Raw genomic sequence first — 23,504 nt, forward strand, 5'->3', positions numbered from 1 at the left:
AGAGCTATGGCGTACTACGCCGAGGAGGATAACCAGTGGGCAGATTACGATGAATATGTAGACTATGAGCCTCAGGAAGAGCATTTGGAGGAGAATTTGGTAGAGGCCCTGGATTCCCACGTCCAGGGGTCAGTGAAGACTGCACTAGTCCAGGCTCTTAAGCCTTTTGCTAAGCCCCTTAAAAATTATGGAAAGAGAAAGTTCAAATCTGCCGGGATGGGCCAGGAATGTCCTGAAGGACCATGGCTCAATGGCGAATGACACGTCTGGGGATTCTTCCCCGACCCCGCCGGATTCTTCTGATTCGGAGGTGGGATCAGTGGCCCCCAGAAAGAGATCTAGGAAGGTGAAGCACACCCAAAAGGCGGACGATGGTCAGGTACCCAGGAATCTTCTTTTTAACCCTAACAATATTGTGCACCCTCGGTCCACTGAGTGGATACCGTGCCCTGAGGTGGCACAATATGTGAGCAACAACCTGCGTCAGGGTTTCGATAATGGAGTGAGGGCCACGTTGCGCTCCGAATGCCCCAGGCCATCCTTGACAGGGAAGGTGGCTGACACACCGGATTTAGATCCCACAATGGCGGCGTTTATGCGCAAGTTTGCGAAAGATCCAAAGAAGGGGCTGGATAGAGCATGGAGAGGTGTCCAGGACAAAATGTTGGATATCACCGGTCCCCTAACGAAGATTCTGGACGCGGCGGTGATAGCCAAGGATAGGAATGTGCCGCTGAATGTGTCGGAGGTTCTGGAATGGGCACAGCGGGCCATGTGCTTTTTAGGTAATGCCAATGTGGCTGTGTCTACAGAGCGGAGGCGCTCTTTTCTTATGAGACTTGACTCCCAGCTGGCGGAGATGGCCCCTTCCGAGCCTGGTGTCCAAGCTAATGGTATGCTATTCGGCGACAAATTTGTCAGGGAGATGGGCAAATATGTTGCCACCTTCTCCGCATTAGACAGGGCCCAGTCCAACATCAAGAGGGTTCTCCATGGTGGTGTTTTTGATAGGGCCGGACGCCCAAGAGGTCGAGGGTCCGGCCGAGGTTATGCACAGACCTCACGTGGAGCAGAGCAGAGGGGCAGAGGTAATCGACGCCCCAACTTCTACCCCTCCCGTGATAGAGGAGGTCGTGGCAAGGGTCAAAGAGGAGACTATCGTGGACAACAGGCGAACTCAGGAGACTACTCCTACTCAGGTACGACTTCTATGCCCATCGGAGCATATGGTGGGGGGCAGACTGTCACTTTTTCTCCACAGGTGGCGCCAACTTACGAACGACCCTTGGGTGTTACAATCGATACAGGGTTTCCACATAGAATTTTATGCCTCCCCGATGCAGCGGCGGAGACCAGGTCCACTGTGTTTTTCCCAAGCAGAGCAGAGTTTCATCGATGCGGAGATATGCTCCTTGATCCAGAAGGGGGCGATTGTAGAATCCTCCCCGCACGAGCTAGGCTTCGTCAGCACCGTCTTTGTGGTCCCGAAGAAGGACCAAGGGTATCGACTGGTGTTGAATCTCAGGGAGTTCAATGGCTGGGTCGTTTATCGACACTTCAAAATGGAGGGGATACACCTCCTGAGAGATATACTATTGGAACAGGATTGGATGGTGCGTCTGGATTTAAAAGACGCCTATTTAGCAGTGGCCATCTATCCCCCACACAGGCGGTTCCTGCAGTTTCAATGGCGCGATCGGTGGTTCGAATTTTCCGCCATGCCCTTTGGACTGTCGTCCGCCCCATGGTGTTTCACCAAGCTGATGAAACCCATCGTGCAGACGTTGAGGGAACGGGGTGTTCGCCTCATTATTTACCTCGACGACATCTTGATTTTAGGTCAGTCACCGGAAGTGGTGTCGCTCCATCTGTCGTGGACGATCCACCTCCTTCAGGACTTGGGCTTTCTCCTGAACATACAGAAGTCGATCTTACAGCCTTCTCAGGTGATGGAGTTCCTGGGTTTCCAGGTGGACTCGGTGAAAGCTCAATTACTCTTGCCCCTCAAGAAGAGGGTGGCGGTGAGGAAGGAGTTGAGGAGAGCGCTTGTCTCTCCGACAATCTCCTTGAGGACGTTGGCACGCCTGGTGGGGCTTCTGGCTTCTTCGATCCAGGCGATCTTTCCGGGTCCTTTGCATTACAGGGCCCTGCAGCGTTTGAAGGCCTTGCATTTGCGCAAGGGACTGACCTATGCCCAACAGATTTCTCTTTCTGCGGAGGCACGTACGGAGATAAACTGGTGGTTAGAGCATATGGATGCGTGGAACGGCAGAGCCATTTTCGCGGCCACCCCGGAAGTGGTGATAGAGTCGGATGCCAGCCGGTGGGGCTGGGGAGCCCGTTGCGGCTCGGTGAAGACCGGGGGCCGGTGGTCCCGCGAGGAGTTGAGTCTCCACATCAACTGTCTGGAACTCCTGGCGGGTTCTTTTGCGATCCGCACTCTGTCCCCTCAGGGAGTTTCGTGTTGTATTCTCCTCCGCATGGACAATGTGTCCGCGGTACGCTACATAAATCGCCTGGGAGGCACCAGGTCGCGTCTCCTAGCGGAGATAGCCAAGGACTTCTGGCATTATTGCCTGGCCCATCAAATTTCGGTGACGGCCGAATATATTCCGGGGTCTGCCAACGTGACGGCGGATTGGAACTCTCGATACTTGAGGGATGCGAGCGATTGGAGGCTGCACCCTCGAATCTTCAGGGCATTGAACCACAAATGGGGTCCGTGTGTGGTAGACCTTTTTGCCTCTCGGCTCAACAGGCAACTTCCCCAGTTTTACAGCTGGCGCCCGGATCCCTTGGCGATCAGCTCGGACGCCTTCCTTCAATCGTGGACGACGGGCATTCTGTATGCGTTTCCTCCTTTTATCATGATCCCGAGAGTTCTGGCTCAGGTTCGGAGGCAGAAAGCGGAATTGGTCTTGGTCTCACCGTGCTGGAAGGCACAAGCGTGGTTCCCGGTGGCAATGAGTCTCACCTGTGCAGCGCCAGTGCAAATTTCGACGTTCCCGGATCTTCTCACGGACCCGGTGGGTCTTCCCCACCCGCTGGTCCTTCAGAGTCAGTTGTCCCTCATGGCGTGGAGACTTTCCGGCGACGTTGGCAAATGCCGGGAGTTTCAGAGGACACTCTCTTTTTCCTATCTCAGGCATGGGCGCCTTCCACCCACAAGCGATATGAGTCAGCTTGGAGACGATGGGTTGGTTGGTGTAACGAACGGCAGGGGGATCCGATGGGATCCGATATTACTGTCATAGCGAATTTCTTATCGGAACTGGCGCGGTCTGGTCTGGCTTATCGAACTGTGAATAACTTCCGATCGGCGATCTCCGCGGGGCACCCGCATGTTGACGGTAAGCCCGTTGGGGAACACCCTTTGGTGTGCAGAGTAGTCAGGGGGGTCCGCTTAGTGAAGCCCCCTCTACCCAGGTATACTGAACTCTGGGACGTGTCAGTGGTCCTACGTTTTTTGGCGGCCTGGCCGGCTAATGAGGGCCTGTCTCGCAAACAGCTCTCAGCTAAACTTACACTTCTCCTCTGCTTGGTCTCATGCAGGCGAGTGTCGGATATTCGTGCCTTGGATTTATCAGGTAGAGTATTCACTCCCACGGGAGTTTCTTTTACGATCTCAAGACGTACGAAGACTCATACAAAATGTATTGCTTATCCTGCTTTTCCTCACCACAGTAAACTATGTGTAGTCAAATGTTTGAAGGTGTATGAGGATTGTACTAGAGAATTTAGAACTGGTTTTGGTCAACTGTTGATTTCATTACAGAAACCTTTCCGCCCAGTCACCAGTGCGACTCTGGCCAGGTGGGTTACCTGGTTATTGGACCTGGCGGGTATTGACACCTCTAAATTTGGGGCTCACTCTGTGAGGGGGGCTATGGCCTCAAAATCTTTTGGTGCCGGCTCTCGGCTTCAAGATATCATGACTGCGGCAGATTGGTCTTCTGATTCCACATTTAAAGTGTTTTATCATAAGCCTATTGTGGATGTGGCCTCGGTGGTGGTGGATAAACTTTAAACTAGCATAATCTGAGCCTCCGTGGACTGACATAGAATGAAAAATTGTCTAGCAGACGCGACAAAGAATTTTCAATTCTATTAAGGACACGGAGGCGAGGATTATCCCACCCGGGCTTGCAGGATGGTATTTCATGCAATATTGTATGGTTGATGAATTATTGTACCCACCCGAATGATTGTTATTGGCTTGTTGTATTTCCAAGTTCGGGAATAGCCATTACGACTTATGTTCTTGTTTCAGGTGATCAGCACAAGCAGACATGAGCTGAACAGTCTATGATCTGGATATCTGTGACGAGGTGCAGGAGATGCCTTCCTCGACGTTGGATGCAATGGTTGCCACGTTGGCCTCCGGTCTTGTTGGACTGATGATGTGTCGCAAAGAAAGAGGAGGTCGTATGGATAAACATGGACAGTTATACATGGGACTTGATAGTGATTGGTGCATACTGTTGGAGGGGGTTGTCCTTCCGGGGTCATGCCAGTTTAAAGTTTTTATTGGCTGCTGTTTTATGTCAGTAAAGTGAAGAGAAGCATAATCCTCGCCTCCGTGTCCTTAATAGAATTGAAAATTCTTTGTCGCGTCTGCTAGACAATTTTTCATTCTCTGCTGCGTCTGTATCCTCTATATGACGCCACCGAAAAATCGAAACAGAAAAAGGACAACTCGATAGTCTGCAACGTAGGCATACATCCTGCAAAAAACATAAGTGCCTGGCCAAGTTGCATACATAGGAAATGGTGCTGCATGGAATGATGTCACAGTGATATAATAACACTGATCTTAAAGTAACGCCATGAAGGGTCTTACTACGAAGTGGCCTGGTAAATACAGAAGAAATAGCTGTATCAGCTTTGCTATTACCAGCACAGCCATTTCTATCATCTTTAGACTGGAGATTGGCATTTCGAAAAACTGGCCAAAACATTGGGGCCCATTATGATGTTGGGCGGAAAGCCTACATCAAAGGTTTCCGTCCAACTGCCGTTTTACGATAAGGTGGTTGGAGGGAAACCCGTGAGGGAATTCCGCTCTGCTTCCGACAGGCTCACAGAGTCCGTCGGGCGGCGGGCAGAATATTAATCACAAATTGATAGTGGAGCCAGCCTTAGTTCTGCCGTCGGGATTACGATGTCGGTTTTCACCTGCCCTTTCATGGCAGTCCACCTGCAACGAAAAGGCAGGTGGAAAGTGACTTTGACCTTCGACCTGGCCCTCCGCTATCGGACCTGGGGGCTCCTATGGTGCTCCTCCAAAAATCAGTGCATCGTGTGGCAGGCACCACATGGTGCATTCCACACGGTGCATGGATGCTTTGAAAGTGTATTTTTTCCATTGTGGCTTGTGCTGCAGCACCAGCCTCTGTAGGAAAGACACTTTACGGCCGTCGTGAAGGCGGTCGCATTGTAATGATGACAGCGGGACTGACGACTCATTTTCGGGCGGTTCTGTTTCCGATCAGGTGTCCGTCGGACAATCGTAATGAGGCCCACAGTTTCCATTGGTCTTTCCCGCATGTCTCCCCTACAAGCACCATGCTGCTAGAGACACATCAGATAATTATTTACTACCAGCTGGAGGGCCTTTCCTGGTTCTGTGTCTTCCCATTGGATCGCACTTGGTAATCAGGGTGGTAAGTGGGATGGTGAGTAATTGCTCATCACATCCAGAAAGTTTTTAGAAATAACAGCAGCACTGCAAATGCATCAGGAATGCCCTGCGCACCTTTTATATTTGCATGTACAAAATGCAGCAAGGCAACATTTAGTTATGACAAAGCCTAATGTAGGTACTATGCAATTTCAGCCGCTGTAAGAAGTAGAATTCTTAGCTTTTCAGTTATTTGAGCTGCTAGCCTCATGATTCAGGAATGAGCCAATGTTTTATTTTCCATCTGGCTTCACAGCTATTTAGGTATGGTGTTAGCTAAGACCTTCTGATTTTACTAACATTATATGTATTATGTACTTTATTACAGGGAATTTCAGCCAGATCACTTCATCAATTGGTCTGTTGTGCTATTCACATTCTGCTTTCTCCCACTACAGCATACAGCCTTAGGCAATGGGTCAGCACACTTCAGCGATTAGCTAACTTCACTTAGAGTGACTGCATTCCTCTCTATCACAAGGAGCACATCCACCTATAAGTTAGTTCACTTCAATGCCAGTGTTTTCGTTTTTACTTGATTATTACTTTAGTGTTGCCTTTGTGCTTGATACTGATGAGATAGCAGGATGCTTTCTACCAGCTGCTTTTGATGTGAGCAAACGGCACTTTCCTGCTTTATCAGTTCCTGTATCTTCCTGATGTTGTCGCAAATTTGTTTTGAGGGGCCTTTGTTTATCTGACTGTTGCTATTTCTCAGCATACCAAATTGTGTCAAATGTTAAACCGTTCTTTAGGAAGTTATTCTCTTTCTAGTATGCACACAATATGATGTGTGTTTATATCTACACTCCTGTATGTCTTGCTGGTATGATTTTTTATTGAGGGCTACAGTAACCAATGTAGTCTGCATGCATTGCTTGCATGGCTTTCTAGTTTGTTTTCAGTGCTCTTGTATGGCGTACTCATAAACGCATTTAAATCGTATATTAATAATTGAAGCTGTGCCATTTATTCCAGTTTTGTGCCCTGACTATCTACCTATCTTTACAACCCTATCGATCTGTTGCTCTATCTACCTATCCACGTGTCTTTCTGTCTATCTACCAGTTGTTTTGTTTGCCTGCCTATCAACCTTTCTCTCTACTCGTCTGTCTATCTGTTTATCTATCTACCTCTATCTTTACAACCCTATCTATCGATCTGTGTGTCTACTTGTCTGTCTGTCTACCAACCAATGTATCTTTCCGTCCGTCTATCTATCGGTCTACATATATACTGGTATAACTTTTTATCATCCTGTCTCTTTATCTACCTTTCTGTCTGTCTCTCGTTGCCTATCAGTCTAACTTTGTAAATGTATCTATCTTTGCAAATCTATCTGTTTGTAATCTATCAGTGCAATTTTATCTATTTATCCAATTTGTATCCAATCTATATGTATCTATCTCTTTACGAATCTATCTATCTATCTATCTATCTATCTATCTATCTATCTATCTATCTATCTACATCTATCTATATCTATCTATCTATCTATCTACATCTATCTATATCTATCTATCTATCTATCTATCTATCTATCTCTATCTATCTATCTATCTATCTCTATCTATCTATCTATCCATCTCTATCTATCTATCTATCTATCTATCTATCTATCTATCTATCTATCTATCTATCTATCTATCTATCTATCTATCTATCTATCTATCTATCTATCTATCAGTCTATCTAGCTATTGTTTTTTTCTTTAGCATAGTAACATAAACGTTGTAGGGATTTTCAGCGAGATATAATCCATTAGTCTGTTGTGGCATTCATATGTTTTTGCCACCGACTCCAGTATCATCATTGGGCAGCCCACTTTAGCCATTGGCTGACTTCACAGTGAGTTACGGAGTACTGCCATTTCACAAGGGGCACATTCACACAATAAGTAGTTCCTTCAGTGCCAGGGACTTCTATGGTAATGTGTGTGTTTTTTAGACCTATTGGTCTTGCCAATGCTTGTTTCTGTCTTCCTTAGCTTTTGCCACTATGTCTTGTCACAAGCTAGAGGACTGGCACCTCACTTTGAAGAAAGCATATGCTAGGTTTTTCAGAGGTATTTTTATGAGGTATTTTTTGCTCTTGTGGTCAGTAACTGCAGTTTGGCAGGTTTAAGTATTTAAGATGACACACTCCGTAGGTTTTGGTAAACATATGCAAATTGAAAATCAAATGGTAAAGAAAAGAAGATTTACAAGTGGGATCACTGCACCACACGCTACTGGGAAATAAATAGCTTTTCCTTTTGTTTTCCCATCACTGCTGGAAGCGCAAGATTATGGTATGTAATGCGTATCTCAATTCAGAAGATAGTAACACTACTCGTAGAATGCTTTATCTGGTAAGATTACTTAAATTAAGTTCTACTTAAGAAAAATAATGCACTATAGTATAGGTTGCAGCATTAGGTCTAATAGTTTGCTCGTAATCAGAGGTAATTCCGTGTATAATATTAACAGTTGATTTGACAAATGACAGACTGGGCATTAACAGTGCCTAATGTTTCCTTCCACTTAGTCTTGGTAGTAAAGGTATGTACCGTGTAGAAAAGTATGTATCACTCTGGGAAACACAAAGTTTCCTAGAAAATTGATGAATAATGATACAGTTTCGTTGAGTGTCTCAATGATCATTTCTATTACATGAACTAATGAGTTACTTAGCTCTTCTAACGTCTTATTTGGTTGGACTCTATCTAGCAGCAGAAGCTGTACCTTTTGAATTATCTCTAGGAGTCAGAATGGATACAGAAATCTTCTCCAGCAGTACTCCTTCGCTCCTGTAGGTGTTGTCATTCGGCTCCGCGTGTCGTAGTCAGCACTGGAAGTGATGTGTGCGGTACCTAAATGCGTGCGCTGATGTCAGTTTCTTTTCATAACTTTCTACGCCAGGAGCGGGGAGCAGCAGAGAACACTGATCACAGATGTGGAAAACTAGGGCACTGAGAGGGGAACAGCCCTGTCGGTAGGAATCTGTTTGAAGAGTGGGGAGGTTGGGTGGGTCGGTAAGGAATCTGTGGCTAGATAGAGGCTCTAAGAGATAAGGTATTACCTATCATCTGATAGAGAATTCTATTGGCAGATTCCTTACCATTTTAATAGATACCACAACAATACCTCCCCAGAGGTTGGTCTGTGGAACAATTTCATACAAAGAAGTACTACAGGGCTGAACAGGCAAAGTGCCCATTCCGATGGACCTGACTATCCAGGCATTTGCATTTTGTTGATTGTGCAAGAAAGCCTACGTTGCTGCCCGGCAGATATTCAGGACCGGAACTCCACAAGCTAATGCAATGGTAGCAGCTTTAGCTTTGGTGGAATGAGCATGCAAACACTCAGGGGGTTGCTTTTTTGCCAATGCATAGCAGATCTTTATACATCTCATGATCCATCAGGAGATTGTCTGCTTCTGCTCAGCCCTTCCTTTCTTCACTTTGACATACTCTACGAAAAGTTGGTCGTCCACCCCAAACTATCATGTAAAGTCAAGGAACAATGACAATGCTCTTTTGGGTCCAAATGGTGTAGTCGCTCCTATTCCTTGGAGGAATATGTGATGTTACAACGCGATCAAAATGATCGCGGTTATGCAACATCGCAGTTTTTACAACGCAAGTTGTTACAATGACTTGCGCTGGAGGTCGCTAGACTTAGGAGTAAGTAAGATTTACTATTCCAACACCAGTATACGTACAGCAGGAAAGGTGTTGGAATAGTAAATCTTACTATTCATTAGGTAATAGCGCCCTCCAGTGCAAGTCGATGTAACGCTTGTGTTGTAATGGCAGCGTTCTAAATGCATTGCTGTGTACTCACGCGATGTAAAGGATGTTTCTCCCTTGGAGGTATGTGGCGGACCCTAAAAAGTAGGCAGAGTGATGGATTGGGCTATGTGGAAAGAGTGACCACTTTGGAGAAAAATAAAGATCTTGTATGCAGCACCAGCTTGTCTGGGTAGATGTTCAAGTAGGGAGGCTTGGATGGCAAAGCCTAAAGCTTGTTGCCTTCCGGGCAGATCTTATAGTCACCAGAAAGGCCGTTTGATGGTATTGAACCTGACAGTACAAGATTGAGGTCCCAGTGAGGCCTAAAGAAAGGAGAAAGTGGAAACAAATGTTGCAAACCCTTCAAAAATGTATGTAGAACAGGAGATTTGAAGAAGGATGGCTAATCAGGCAACCACAGAAAAGTTGAAATAGCAGGAAGATAGCCTTTTGAGAGAGCCCAAAGCAGAGCCCTGCTAGGCAAGAGAAATAAACAAGAGAAATAAATAAAAGAGAACCTGAGAAAGAGGGTCAGAAATGGGGATCAATCTGTTTTTCTATACACCATCCCACAAAATTTCCCTTAAAGAAGGCGGATACCGTCTTGGTGGAGGAATGCTGGGCTGCCAAGTTTTCAAACGTAGGGAATAAGGTTAAAAGCTCTCAAATGTCGCCACCCAATCTCCATGCAAGAAGGCAGAAAGTTGACAGGTTCAGGTAGAGGAACTTCACCTGCTGCTGCGAAAGAAGGTCCTCTGGAAGGGACAGCCTGTTTGGAGGACTGATGGCCATGCTCAACAGCTTGGTATACCAAACTCTCAGAACCCACCCTGGAGCAGCAAGGATGACTTGGGCCTGGTCGTTACTGATCTTCTTGAGAATTCTGGGCAGGAGTGGTATGGGTGGAAAGGCATACAGGAGGCCTGACCTCCCTTCATAAAGAAAAGCCTCTCAGAGCGAGAGTTGTCCTGGAAACTTGTGGTGTCAAAAAATCTAACTGGGGCTTTCACCACTGCTGAATGAGACATAACATCACCTCTGAATGGAGATGCCATTTGTGATCCATAGGCATCTTAGGCTGAGTTTGTCTGCCCTGGCATTCATAGAGCATGTCAGGGATATGTCCTGACATTCTAGCCATATTCAGAGATGCAGGTCGTCTAGACAAGGGTCCACAACCCCACCCAGCCCTGATTGTTGCAGTACCATATGGTGGTGGTGTTGTCCGTGAACACCTGCACTAGCCTTCCCTTGATGGAATGTACAAAGGCTTTCAATGCAATCAGATTGCCTGGAGCTCCAACAGGTTGAGGGGGACTCCGGTTTCTAACAGAGATCAGAGGCCTCTGATCTCCACGTCCCCCATTCCAGGAGTGAAGCATCTGGCACCACTGGCAGGCCTTGTTGGGGGAAGGGAGAGTGGTCTGCCACTGACCCAATTGCAGTTTGTTAGCCACACTGCAAGTCCGTTGCAGTTCCCTCCGAAATCTGGATCATGCAGACAGATTCCCCTGATACTGCACCCACTGGAACTTCAAGTCCTAATGCAGAGCCCAAATATGCCAGCAGGCATGTGTCATCAGCAGGAGGCAAGAGACATGAGTCCCAGCAGCCTCAGAGTAAGTTTCACCAAAATATGGATAGAGGCTGAAACATCAGTATCGTAGCCTGAATATCCTGAACTCACTGTTCTGGAGTATAAGCCCAAAACTGCACTGTGTCCAGAACAGCTCCAATGAAAGGGAGTGTCTGAGAGGGAGTCAGGTGTGGCTTTGGCATGCCGATAGGGAGCTCCAGCAATTACAGGAGGTCTGCCGTAGTCTGGAGGTGGGAGGCGACTGCCTGTCGTCAAGATGGGAGAAGACTGGTACCCTTGATCCCCGCATATGAGCTGCAACCACTACCATCACTTTGGTGAACACCCACGGGGTGCTGGTAAGGCCAAAGGGTGAGCACAATGAATTGAAAGTGCTCATGACCTACCTTGAACCACAGGTAATGCTTGTAAGCAAGCAGGACGGGATGTGAAATGATGTGTCCTGTAAGTCTAACGCTACCATCCAGTCTCCCGGGTCCAGGGCAAAAAGCTGTCACTTCCTGGAAGAGAATGAATAGGTGGTCCTCTGTCAGCCTGCCGTAAATGGGTGGCATGGAGGGAGGGATAGTCATGAAGGGGATAGAGTAGCCCCTTCGGACGATCTGCAAAACTCACCGGTCTGATGCTACAGACCTCAAGTGGGGCAGGTAATGACTGAGCCTGACCCCCACTGGGTGCCCATGATGGTTAGAGGGCAGACTATAAGTGTTGGGAACTGCGGCTGCCAGGGGGGATGGTGCACTAGCCTGACCTCTGGCTGCCTAAACCATGAAGTCTTTGGGTACCACGTCCAGGGCCAAGAAGAGGCTGTGATGCTCTTGCGCCGCAGTGGCTGTAGAGTAGACACACCGTTGGAAACACCTTAAGGGGCCTTCAAAGGAGCAGAAGGCAGTTTGGGGGTGCTAAGGGGCCATAGAAAGGTCCAAGGCCTGGTCGTCTTCTTGCTGTCCATAAAGCACTCCAGGGCTGAATCTGCCTTGTCTCCGAAGAGATGGGAGCCACCAAAGGTAATGTCCATAAGCGATGCTTGGACATCCCCTGAAAAGTAGGTTGTCCTCAGCCAAGCGTTATGCCTCAAGGCCTCTGTCGATGAAACCGCTCTCCCCAGCGAATCGGTGGTGTGCAGGCCACTTTGAATGGTGAACGTAGATGCATCCCTTCAGTCGGCAACAGCATGGGAGAGTATGGTCTGGGTTTCCTCCAGAACCATGGCAGCACCTGTGCAACCGAGTCCCATAGAGCATGGCACAATGGCACAAAAGGCACACAGTGTTCACAGACCATAGTGGCAGGCTGGTGGAAGAAAACATCTTCTTCCCCAAGGAGTCCAGCCTCTTGGATTCCCTAATGGGGGAGCAGTGGGGAAGACACTAGGATTTACATGGGAAGTAGAGGCTTAGACCACTGAACTTTTGGGGATAGGGTGTTGGGTGAGGAAAGTGGTGTTCCCTGGGGTGGGGCAGTGGTGGTGGGCAATTGTCCTGTTCACAAGAGCAGCTGTTCTAGGCTTGGTCCAAGTCCCCAGCAGGACATTCATAAGTGCTCCATTAAAGGGGAGAACCAGTTCAGGCGGGGTCACTCCCAGGGGAAGCACCTCTGTCAGTGAATTAGACTTGACTTGACTGAGGGACGGCTAAGGTACAGGACCTCAGCTGCCCATCTCACCACCAATGTGAAAGACACGTCCTCCTCCATAGCCATAGTAGGGGAAGAGTCTAGATTAGTCTCCGCAAAACCTTCACACCAGTCCATGCTAGTATCAAGGTGCTGTGTTCTTCAGGGTACAGCGACCCCTCTCCCTCCTCCCCAAAACCTAGCCCATAAGAATAGGTCTCAGGTTCTGGCCTGGAAGGCATGGCTCCAGTTGGCATCGAATGACGCACCTCCAGCTCCGTGTCGGAGTCGGAGATCAGAATGGGGATGATGCCGTCGGAGGGCGTCGGCAGTGCCGGGAGCATTGCCACCAAGACAGACCTTGGGGAAGGTCAAGGTGGCACAACCAGTGCTGGTCTGGATCCATCTGTGCATCTAAGAGGCCCAACTGGCGTCAAAGCTGATGGCGGCAAACCACTAGGGGCTCTTCCAAACCCAGCGGGACTTAAAGGAACGCCAGCGGAGACAGGCAACTCAAATATTAAGCGCCTGGCCTCATAAAAATCTCTGAGTTGAGCGGGAGTCATTCCGGCTCCTGGAAGCCCAGGGAGGCATGGAGCCAGGCCTCAAGTGTTGATGCTCCTTCGTCTGATCGGAAGACTTAGACAAATGGGGTGCATAGTCGAATACATTTTCAACTTCTTACTCTTCTTTTTCTTGTGGGACTTACCCAAGTGACCCGACGACTTAGAGTGCGACAAAGATCTCGCGCTCAGCGACCACTCCTGGGACCTTCATCTCGACCAGGAACTAGATCGTCACGGCATCACATATCTAGCTGCCTGGAGCTTGAGGGATTTTTCCCTTAGGGTGCATAATGCAGCAGTTGGCCAAGGCCTTTGGGTTGTGATCGCGCTTAAGGCATCAAAGACATGCAAGATGCAAGTCTGTCACCTACATCTGTCAGGTTTGTTGGGTATGGCCGCCATGGACTGTGAATAATGCAGTTGGATGATTAGCTGCCCATCACATACATCGTTTTTTATCGTGTAATTTTTTTAGAAGGATTAGGATCTGCAGCTCATCCTACTCAGTGGAAAAGATTTACAAATAGATTCATACTCGTGTTTTAATCAGACCGAGCAACATTGGCTATTATTACCAGACAGAGGCGGCCACTTTTAGGGTGCATCAGTTTTGGCCTTCTGGACCTACTCAGGGCCACTCTTTTATACGAGGTGCAAGATTGAGCTTGCTTATTATGCACAAGCCGCATTAGTTCGAGAATTCTACCATCCCTGATGATCTATATGGTATCCACTTTTGTGCCATACTTACCTGTGAAAAGTGTATCTTCTCCTGTTTTCACACACATGGATTATATCCAATCAATTTGAGTACAACATTCAATGGTGGAACTCCTGATGAAGACAGCTGTTCTGTCGAAACGCGCGTAGAGTCACTATTTGGAAACCACCTAAAAGAACCTTATGTTCATCCACTTACTATTTACCTGTCATATCAACTATAAATGAAACTATGTAGTATTAGGAAGATCATATACATCAATATGATTAGGTTGAATGTAGGATGTAATGTTTTGAATGAATGCAGTTAGAATGTTGTTTATCTGTTAGCATCTGTAGGACCTTTGTTTCCTTATTCCTATTATATATGTTTTTATGCACAAATAAGAATATGAAAAATGTAATAAATATAATTTTCTACTTTTCTAATCATTAGAGTCATATACATGTTTTGAGAATTTTTGAAGTAGCCCTAGAATATATACATTACTGACATCTGTCAGTGCCAAGCACCGTAGGGCTTGAAGTCGTCCTTACTAGAGGACAAAATAACTACATCAGGAGATAAATCTAAAAACAGAGATGACAAAAAGTTGAAAAAGATTTAGTCAAAGAAGACTAAGGGACTACGAAGACTCTTCGAATCTGCGCTCTAGCATGGAAAGAAAAGAACTGATGTCAGCGCATTGGGGTGGCACAGGTACATGCACTGCGCATGTCACTTCCCGCGTGGACAATGCCACGTGAAACCGAAAAACGCCACCTACCGACACGTAGGGGTACTGCTCTAGAAAACCTTTCGGATCCATTCTGATGCTGGAGATAATTCAAAAGGTAAGGAATCTGCAGCTAGAAGTCTCTGTCACATCTTAATGGCAATGGCAATGGCAGAGATTGGCATTTTTATGTGACAGAAGTGCAGGTGAATATGATGCAAAAAGTTGTTAATAGAGATGTTATGGTTGATAACTTATTCTAAAGACATTCAATCATGTGTGCAGGTGACTTCATTGCAACCTTATATGTTGATTACTGATTCCTCTGATTCTACCATTAACTCTGCCCGAAGAGGGAATCCTGCTGAAACAGAGCCAACAAGTACCCAACCAGAGAAGGAAACTGGAGGTGATTACAATGTTAAGCCGCAAAAATAACTCTACGTACTTGGAGAATCATTTCAATAACAGATAATACTCCTACTTTAAAACTCAAGGCCTAAAAGTAGAAAAAAAACAGAGAAAACATTAAAGGTAAGGAAGAACTGGGTTGAGCTGCAAATTTAAAGGACGGGGCCCCTGCTAGGGACCTCCAAAGTGCCTTTACTTCCATGTTGGCGGGACCACCATGAAAAGGCTGTGTCAAATGTACAGCCTAATCCCTATGCCAATGCCTGCGAAGGCACTGCCTTCAGCGTAGGGATTATAGTCAGACTGGGGCCTCAACGGGCTCCTTGAGTCTGTCGGAGGCAGTGGTCTTCCCCCCCTGCCCTCTGCGCTCTGACGGGCGGTATTGTAATCTGGCTGTTGAATCGCTGCCCTAGATATTGGGCGGACCACCACCACCAGCCTGATGGTGGCGATGTGCCCAACATCATAATGAGGGCCCTTGTCAGGGCATGTTCCAAATCTTCATTTACGTACTCAAATTAGTTTAATTATGAATATTTTTTAATGTGGAAATTCCACCACTATGGTGGAATTTACGATTAGGAGTAGGTTTCTATGTGTCTATCTGCAAAATTAGGGAAACACCCACAAACCTTTACGTTTGTGTGTACACCCATATACCATGAGGCAGTTTAAAACCTGGGAAGCACGTGCAAATCCAATCAGAGACAGGTAAAAGTGTATTTAGGGGGTAGGAATGGGGCAAGGGCCCCACATATTTAATGGGGATATGAAGGATAGAATTTCTAACAAGCATTGGCAAAGCCAATCGGTCTCACCTATGGATGAGCTATTGGCTTTGGCAATGGGGTGGGGGTGATGAACAGGAGGGTAGATGATTGTTGGAAAGCATGATGTTAAAAAAAGCGCTAAGAAGCACCCAGTGCCAGAAAGAGATGCAGAGTGTGCTATCTGTGAATGCTGCATGAATTTAGATGAGACTTGATCAGACTGGATGCAAGTAGGTGAAGGAGGTGGAGTATGGATTCATTTTGGAAAAACATTGCTATGTCCTTGCATCAGGGTACGGTCTCGGGCTCGTGATACATTATTAATGAAAAGCACAGCTTTTTCATGTTTTTGTAGATACAGAGATTGTAATGGAAAACCATGGACAAGACACAATTTGCCAATGGGAAAATTAATGCAAAGATAGAGCACCGGTTGGCTGAAGTCCCAAGTCAATCTTGTAGGTGAGGTGGGGCACCTACTAGCCATAACCACGTCATCAATGAAATAGACAGCAGAGCGTGCCAATGGTGTGTGCCACAGAGAATCTAGAAATAGTCATTTCACGCTCCAGGAAAGCTTTGTGGCGAGTGGGGGTCTGATGAAACAGCTACAAGCAAAAGCCACATAAAATCAGAAGCATCTAAATAAATATTAGCAATTTCTTGATAAAACAATTTAAAAAAAAATTAAATCCACAATAGCAAGAATTTAGCATGCGTGTCATGTTCCGACGTGGGTACAGTAATGGATGGCAATCTTTATGCATCATTTGAAATCCCTATTCAAAGCCCCAAGCTTGGAAACGAGATGTAGACATGCCTGGACTGTTTTCCTGCCCAATTGGGACACAAATAAAACAAAATAATCTGTGGTTGATCCATGTGTCATAGAAAGAAAAGTAAGTGACGGAAGGCAAGCGCTGCCCAATTAGAAGGTAGCAAAGAAGAGTGACAATGAGGCTAATGAATGGCAAGAAATCTATGGTTGCACAGATGTACAGGAGTACTCCTGGGATTTGTTGTCACTTCTATGAAAAGAGGAAAATGTAGTTGTGTATGGGAAAACATTTCTGACTTTCAAATAGAGTTTTGTGAATCATGCCACTAAAGCTGAATGTTGAACAGACCATGTATCAAAATGAGGAAGCCTCAGCCACTCGCAGATGAAGGTGATTTTTGTTAAACATCTAGTTTCTTTTTTCCTTAGACATTGTGACTACTACACTACTATGTAACATAGAAAACCTTCATTTCTCAACGAAAAATAATCAGTCACCCATATAACTGCTGACTCTCTGATTTTGATTTTATGCAATGATTAGATACTGCAAACTAAGTGGAACATATCATCTAATTGTAATATTAAACTTATGCTTCTCTACTCCTAAAAATAATATTAGCTTTATGTCAGCCACAGTACACATAATAATATGTTTGACAATAAATGCTCCAATAAATGGTTCACTGTCACTTTTTTTGCATGAAGGAGGCTAGACGGATGCCTGGGGAGGCTGCAATGATATTTTTCTATGTCAATAATTGATACTATGGATTTCCTAAGAAACATATGCACCAATATCCCCAGTACTATTTCTGAGGACCAAACTAAATCCGGAGACGGGGGTACCATATACAAAGCGCTTCAATAAGCCATTGTGATGCAATCATAGTTATGCAGGTCCTAAATATACCATAACAGTTCGCACGTTTAAATTTACAAATTGTTGCAACAATAACATATTCTAACAACCTCTCTTTATGTTCAAGAGCAACCTACAGATGAACCACATTATTGCTTCAATTTACACCAAGAGCCACAGAAGCGTGGTAATGAACTATACATTGTAGCTAAACCCTTTTCTTCTCTTTTTATTCTATATTCAGCTTTAATGATCAAACAACGTATAACATTTATGAGTTTACCGATTTATGCACTTGCACATGATTCTCTTCTACAAATTGAGTTTATAATTCATTTAAATACTGAAAATGACTCCCAGCTCTATATATAATTAAAAGTAACCAAAAAGCAGCCCTTTTACCGTAACAAGGTTAATGCAAAATAGTATTAGATTTGAGTTATAGCCCTGAAATCCAGTCTAGGAGGCAGGATAATCTGGCATCACGATAATCTGGCATCTGTCTACGATGCCGCATGAAATCCAGCTGGTTGTACATCCAAGAAGTACTCTTGGACATAGCAACAGCTTTTGATTAAATTAATCAGATTTTTACCCTGTGGCAACTTGAAAGAGGTGGCAAATACTGCTTAGTTACTTTGAACTGATTTAAATCTATCCTAGTTATAATGGAGTTGACAGGTTCATAATCTGAGGCTCATTTGACCTCCTCTGGTAGCTTTTCCCCTGAGATAGCCAATAGTCCCAACACCCTCAATAGAATAAGGTATCAAATATAACTGTGACAAATTCCAAATATCGTCTGAATTCACAATATTGCTGCAACGAATACCAAAATCTACACATCCATGATGTGGCACTGTATTTCAACTTTTCTCTTGAGCTTGTTTTCAAGAGATCCTTCACCAGTAATATTTTTATTCTTTATGATTGTCTGAGAAAACTTTGAATTAATCTGGAAATGGCAGCTTGAAATCCATACCTAACATTTTGCTGCATGAGATCATACCTGCCATCACAACACCTGTAAACTTAATTTTAACATGTTTTTGGATGCCCAATATTTGCATAATAGATCTAAATGTTTGAATTAATCAGATTAGCATAAATATGCATTTACAATTACAAACCTGCTAAGCAAATACTTGCCACTGAAACTAGGACCGACAGGTAAAATGTGCAGTTAAAAACAATGGTAAATATGATTATTCTTGGTTTACTGTAAACATAAAAACCTAAACATTTTAGACCTGTCACCGAGCTGCTCTGATTTTGGAATTTCAAGTGTTGAAACATGCTCATCAAATTTATAACATCAGATGGGATATAATGGAACAATAATTATGTTGGTTGTCCAAAGACAGTACTTTATTTTGACTAACAAATTCCTGTTTGTATGTTTCAATCGAGATTTACATTGTCTTCCACATTTCATGTGTTTGTGTGCAACTGCTTTGTTCAGCGCATATTTTATTAGCATGGTAAACTAATTCTAACTATAATCCACTTTCCACATATATCAATGGGCCAAATACCATCTTAGAAAGTTAACAGTAATGTAACATAACGTTTAAAGGCATCTTTTAAAGTGCAGTGCATGCACATTTGTTACTTACATTCACTTCTGTGATAGCAATATCAACGACGCTACCAACAACAATTAAGGCATCAAAAGTGTTCCATGCATCAGTGAAATAGTGCTGTTAGGATAAGTATTCAGTAGAAATGGAAATGGAAAACAAGAAAACAGAAACAGAGAAATAAGAGAAGGACAGTATAACCACAAAGACATCTTTTGGCTTATTAATAAAATAATTCATAATTAGTGAAGTTAAAAAAGTATCTTTAGTGTATTTCTGGTCTGATTTACAATACATTAAGAAGTAACTTGGCGATATACTATAATGTATATATTTTTAGTACATAAAATGTTACAATTAATGAATTATCTCCAAAAGGGCAAAAGAAAAGGTTATCAGATGATTGCATGTTGCCAATGATAAAATGCTCCATTCCTGGCTTTTGTTTTATTAATCATTGTTTTCAGGTGTGTTTGTAAAATTGAATTAATGGAAGTGAACATAGAGTGCAACTGCAAAATGCATTAGGTTGTTAAGCTAAGGTTCAGAAAGGAATCAACCTGTCCTTAGTGACATAGAGTCATGGTAGCCTTAACTATAGAGCAAGACAATACTCAGTGAACACACTCATGGCTCATTTATTTTAGAGTTAATTTGTTTCCAAATTGAACTTGAGCTTGTCACTCAATCATTTTCTGTTCCTCTAACTGTAAAGAAATAATATATAAGAAAGGAAATGGAAATCTGTGACTTGTCCAGAAAATGACAGTTGTGGAAAAACATATAGAAGGAAGATACCATGGGAAGACTCAGGTATACTTACATCAGCTTCACTGAGAACGACATCTACAATGCTGCCGATAACGATGAGGGAGTCAAATGTATTCCATGCATCGCTAAAGTATCCCTGAACAGAGCAGGTAGGGTGTAAACATTTAAGGTTATAAAGGAATGCTCAAGTGGATAACACTTGAAAGCTCTTGCTGTACATGCTCTTGATTACTTTGGAGTCATTATGACTGTTAATCCGATGTAAAAAATTAAAACACATCAATCAGTACTGAGTGATGGACAAATAAAGTGGTTTGAATTTTGAAGTAAGAAAATAACATATGCAAATAGTGGGTGGTGGAATTACAAAAAGGGAAATGACTGCTTAGAAACAAATCAATTAAGTTCATTATCACTTCTGACCACAGTGCAGCTCTGTGAATCAAATTAACATTACTGGGATAAGGTAGCAAATATCAGGTGATTTTTGTGGATACAAAATCCCACTAATTGGTGAATTTCCATGCATTTTTTTCTAAATATATATATTTGTCCATGCACCTGATTGTTAAATATTATCATTATTATGTTAATATTTATAAAATGTTATCAATCAAATCCAATCCACACAAGAAAATAGGCCAAGACTTTCTAGCATCAAGTTTTGTTTTAACTAAACAAAATCAGAAAAAATGTTGAAGATTGCAAGCTACAAGAAGATTTTTATTTGTTAGGAAGATGTGGTTGAGGAATGGTAGTGTTTTAATTATCTAGATTTAATAGGATTTCAAAAGGGTCAAATAAATTGACTGCAATTTTAATAGAGAGCTTGCGATTAAAAAGAGGAATGCACAACATCTAATCCCGCGACCAGTAGTTATAACCAACTCTATGGACTTCATTTATTACACATGTGCTGGGCCAAGTTTCAAATTTTTTGAAAAAGGATTACATATCTTTCTCTATGGAAACAGCCATGTTAACTATGGTATTGTCACTCAGAGGGATAGATAACAAGGTTTACAAGAACAAAGAATCACTAGTCAAAGTTTATAGGACATTATAGGCACAACTAACAATCAGGAGGTCTGTGGCAGGTGGCTTCCATGAGAAGCTGGTAGAACGTAAGGCCAACAAATGAAAGATTTCAGTCATCAAACGTTAACCTCACCTAGTTGGCAGAAACATATTTTGGTATACCATACACTGACCTGTTAGGATACGATGTCAAAACATAATATGCAAGAAAAATGAAAACACAAACTGAAATCTGAAAGGTGTTTGAAAAGATAAAAACAAAAAGGCCAAGTCACAGCAAACCAATCATATCATGCACAGATTAGTATATTGTAGCACTGCAAGTATCCTCGATAAATTCACTTACTAGCCATCTGTCCTTTTTTTTCACGCACAGCTGATGACATTGAATAGCACAGGAAATTATTTTAAAATCATAAGCATGGACTCATTTAATAAATAACAAACATTGTCTAGAACGAAAAAGAGACTTGCCTGTAATTGCAGATCACAAATGTGTTCAGTCTCTGCAGATTATCAAATTGAACCTTTTACCGGATAAAATAATTTTACCAGGAGATAATCATCACACAGGTCTATATTGAAAGCCTTCGGCCATATTCTAGCTTGGCCCTTCGCAAAGGTCACAAAAGGCCAGAAAAATGAAATACCTACAACAGCCATTAGACCATAGCATGTCTAATTCATAATGAGACAGATTGAAGAGCAAAACTGGTACTCCAGATAAGATATTGGTTTGTGGATTCATAACTACAGGCCAAATTTCACTCTTCCATCTCTGCCATGATCGATAGGTAGGTTTCCCATATTTAAATACACAATTCAAAGCCTAAGAAAAGAGCCGAGATGGATTAATTAATATTCTACAAGACAGCAGTGATACAAGTTGCATATGTCTGGGTGTCAGCATTAAAAAAGCGAGGATTAGTGAAGACATTCCTCAATGTCCAGATGTCACAGACATCCACTAACAGAAATTTCTGATAGCATTAAATTAGTTGTAGATTTTGTGTAAACATAAAAGGCCCTCAACATTTATAAACAGGATACTCAAAGCACTCTTTGCAGAACACAACACAAAATGCTATTTATCTTGAAGTGGGCTCACTGTGCCACTGGATTCAAGCTATCCTGGCTGATGAGGGGTGAATACCCGAAATCGGTTGTAGGATGCTTGTTTCCCATCCAGGGAAGACCTGGCTTGGCAGTTCGGGCTGGAATATTCCCATGAGGCACAGGGTCAAGACTGATTTGCATATGGCCAGGACTAAACTGGGGTGACATGGTGAGCAAAAGAATGATGGTTTTAAACCAGATCTCTTGCCTTGGGGTGAATGTTTTGATTTGTTCTGCATTCTGTCCATCAATTGTGTGTCTTTTGCTTTCTTGCCCTAAGTGCGCTGGGTATGCCCAGACATGGGCACCGGGCTCACTGTGCCACTAGATTCAAGCGAACCTGGCTGATGAGGGGGGAAAACCCAAAACTGGTCCTAGGATGCTTGTTTCCGGTCCAGGGAAGACCTGGCTTGGCAGTTCAGGCTGAACTGCTCCCATGAGGCACAGGGACAAGACTGATTTGCATATGGCCAGATCTACACTGAGGTTTCATGGTGAGCAGAAGAATGATGGATTTAACCCAGATCTATTGACTGGGGGTGAATTTTTGATTTGTTCTGCATTCCGTCCATCAATTGTGTGTCTTTTGCTATCAGGGAGCGGCACCCTGGACCCTTCGAGCATCAGACAGTTCTCTGTTGTTCAGCCTATTTGGGAACAGATAATAGTGGTCTGTTTTGTCGCCCTGATCTTCCCTCAGTATATTGATGCAGGTAGCTATATCTTAATCGCAGCAAAGAAGGGATAGGTGGGGTGTTGGATGCCCGTACTGGTATGTACTACTCCTTTTATACGGGTGCAAGATTGCACTCAGATAGCAGATGTGTTGAGCATCTTACACCTTCCTTCATGGTGTATGCGTAGCAAGAAGAAATAAAGGATCGCCAGATCTCAGTTCAAGGCCAGCTCCCAAGTCTCTTCTTAGTGTAGGGTCAGAACAACATTCTGGGCTCACCTACCCCAATGGCAGCCCACAGGTCTTGCGGTGTGCTTGTTCTTTGGCTTCAAATGGGTAATAGTAAAGGAATCAGCACAGGGCATCAGCTCGAGAAAATGCCGGATCAGCTCAGGCCGCGCCCCCCAGTGTATCTCACAGGCTGGCCACCTCCCCCACAGCACAAACAGGCAGCGCAGCGCCAGAAGCACCCGTTCTCACCTTGGAGACAGGATCGACCTGCCCGGCTCACCCACGCACTCCTCACCACTGCACCAGTTCATATTCCATCCGTTCAGCTGCAGCAGCTCTCCCAGCTGTCACAGGTGAGGTTTGATGTAGCTCCACACCTTCATTCATTATTATTATTATTATTATTATTAGCTTTTATAAAGCGCATAGCTACCCGAAGGCGTCCCAGTGCTCGCGTCTAGACAGGAGATTACAACAGGCTATGCAACTGGTTGTTGGAAGAGCCAGGTCTTAAGAAGTTCCCAGAAGGGAAGTAGATGGGATTCAGCTCGAAGGAAGGCGGGACATTAGGTTCCACAGACTAGCCACTTTGTAGACAAATTC

At 44.2% G+C, this 23,504-nt stretch overlaps 2 protein-coding genes across 3 annotated transcripts in view; one reads left to right on the forward strand and one right to left on the reverse strand.

Annotated features, from left to right (window-relative positions):
• Positions 1 to 23,504, reverse strand: part of CACNA1D (calcium voltage-gated channel subunit alpha1 D) — a 1,282,477-nt gene that overhangs the window by 409,483 nt on the left and 849,490 nt on the right. Inside the window, exons 30-31 of one of the 2 annotated variants that reach the window (XM_086939146.1) lie at positions 19,893 to 19,976; positions 19,106 to 19,189 (exon numbers count right to left, since the gene is read on the reverse strand). In XM_086939146.1, coding sequence (XP_086795272.1) covers positions 19,106 to 19,189; positions 19,893 to 19,976 — 168 coding nt within the window. The remainder of the gene's footprint in view (positions 1 to 19,105; positions 19,190 to 19,892; positions 19,977 to 23,504) is intronic. The other variant, XM_086939145.1, reaches the window with a different exon arrangement.
• Positions 251 to 15,106, forward strand: LOC147692899 (uncharacterized). The gene is made up of 2 exons (XM_086937602.1): positions 251 to 2,242; positions 14,954 to 15,106. The coding sequence occupies exons 1-2, from the start codon at positions 251 to 253 to the stop codon at positions 15,104 to 15,106; spliced, it is 2,145 nt and encodes a 714-aa protein (XP_086793728.1).

Source organism: Lissotriton vulgaris, chromosome 9, assembly GCF_964263255.1.
Source record: "Lissotriton vulgaris chromosome 9, aLisVul1.2, whole genome shotgun sequence".
NCBI classification, from domain to species: Eukaryota; Metazoa; Chordata; class Amphibia; order Caudata; family Salamandridae; genus Lissotriton; species Lissotriton vulgaris.

Excerpts from the sequence above, each read along its gene's own strand:
- LOC147692899 (XM_086937602.1), top strand. The coding sequence starts at position 251 with ATGGCGAATGACACGTCTGGGGATTCTTCCCCGACCCCGCCGGATTCT. Across the intron at positions 2,243-14,953 it reads CGTACGGAGATAAACTGGTG|GTGACTTCATTGCAACCTTA; the intron begins GTTAGAGCATAT and ends TCATGTGTGCAG.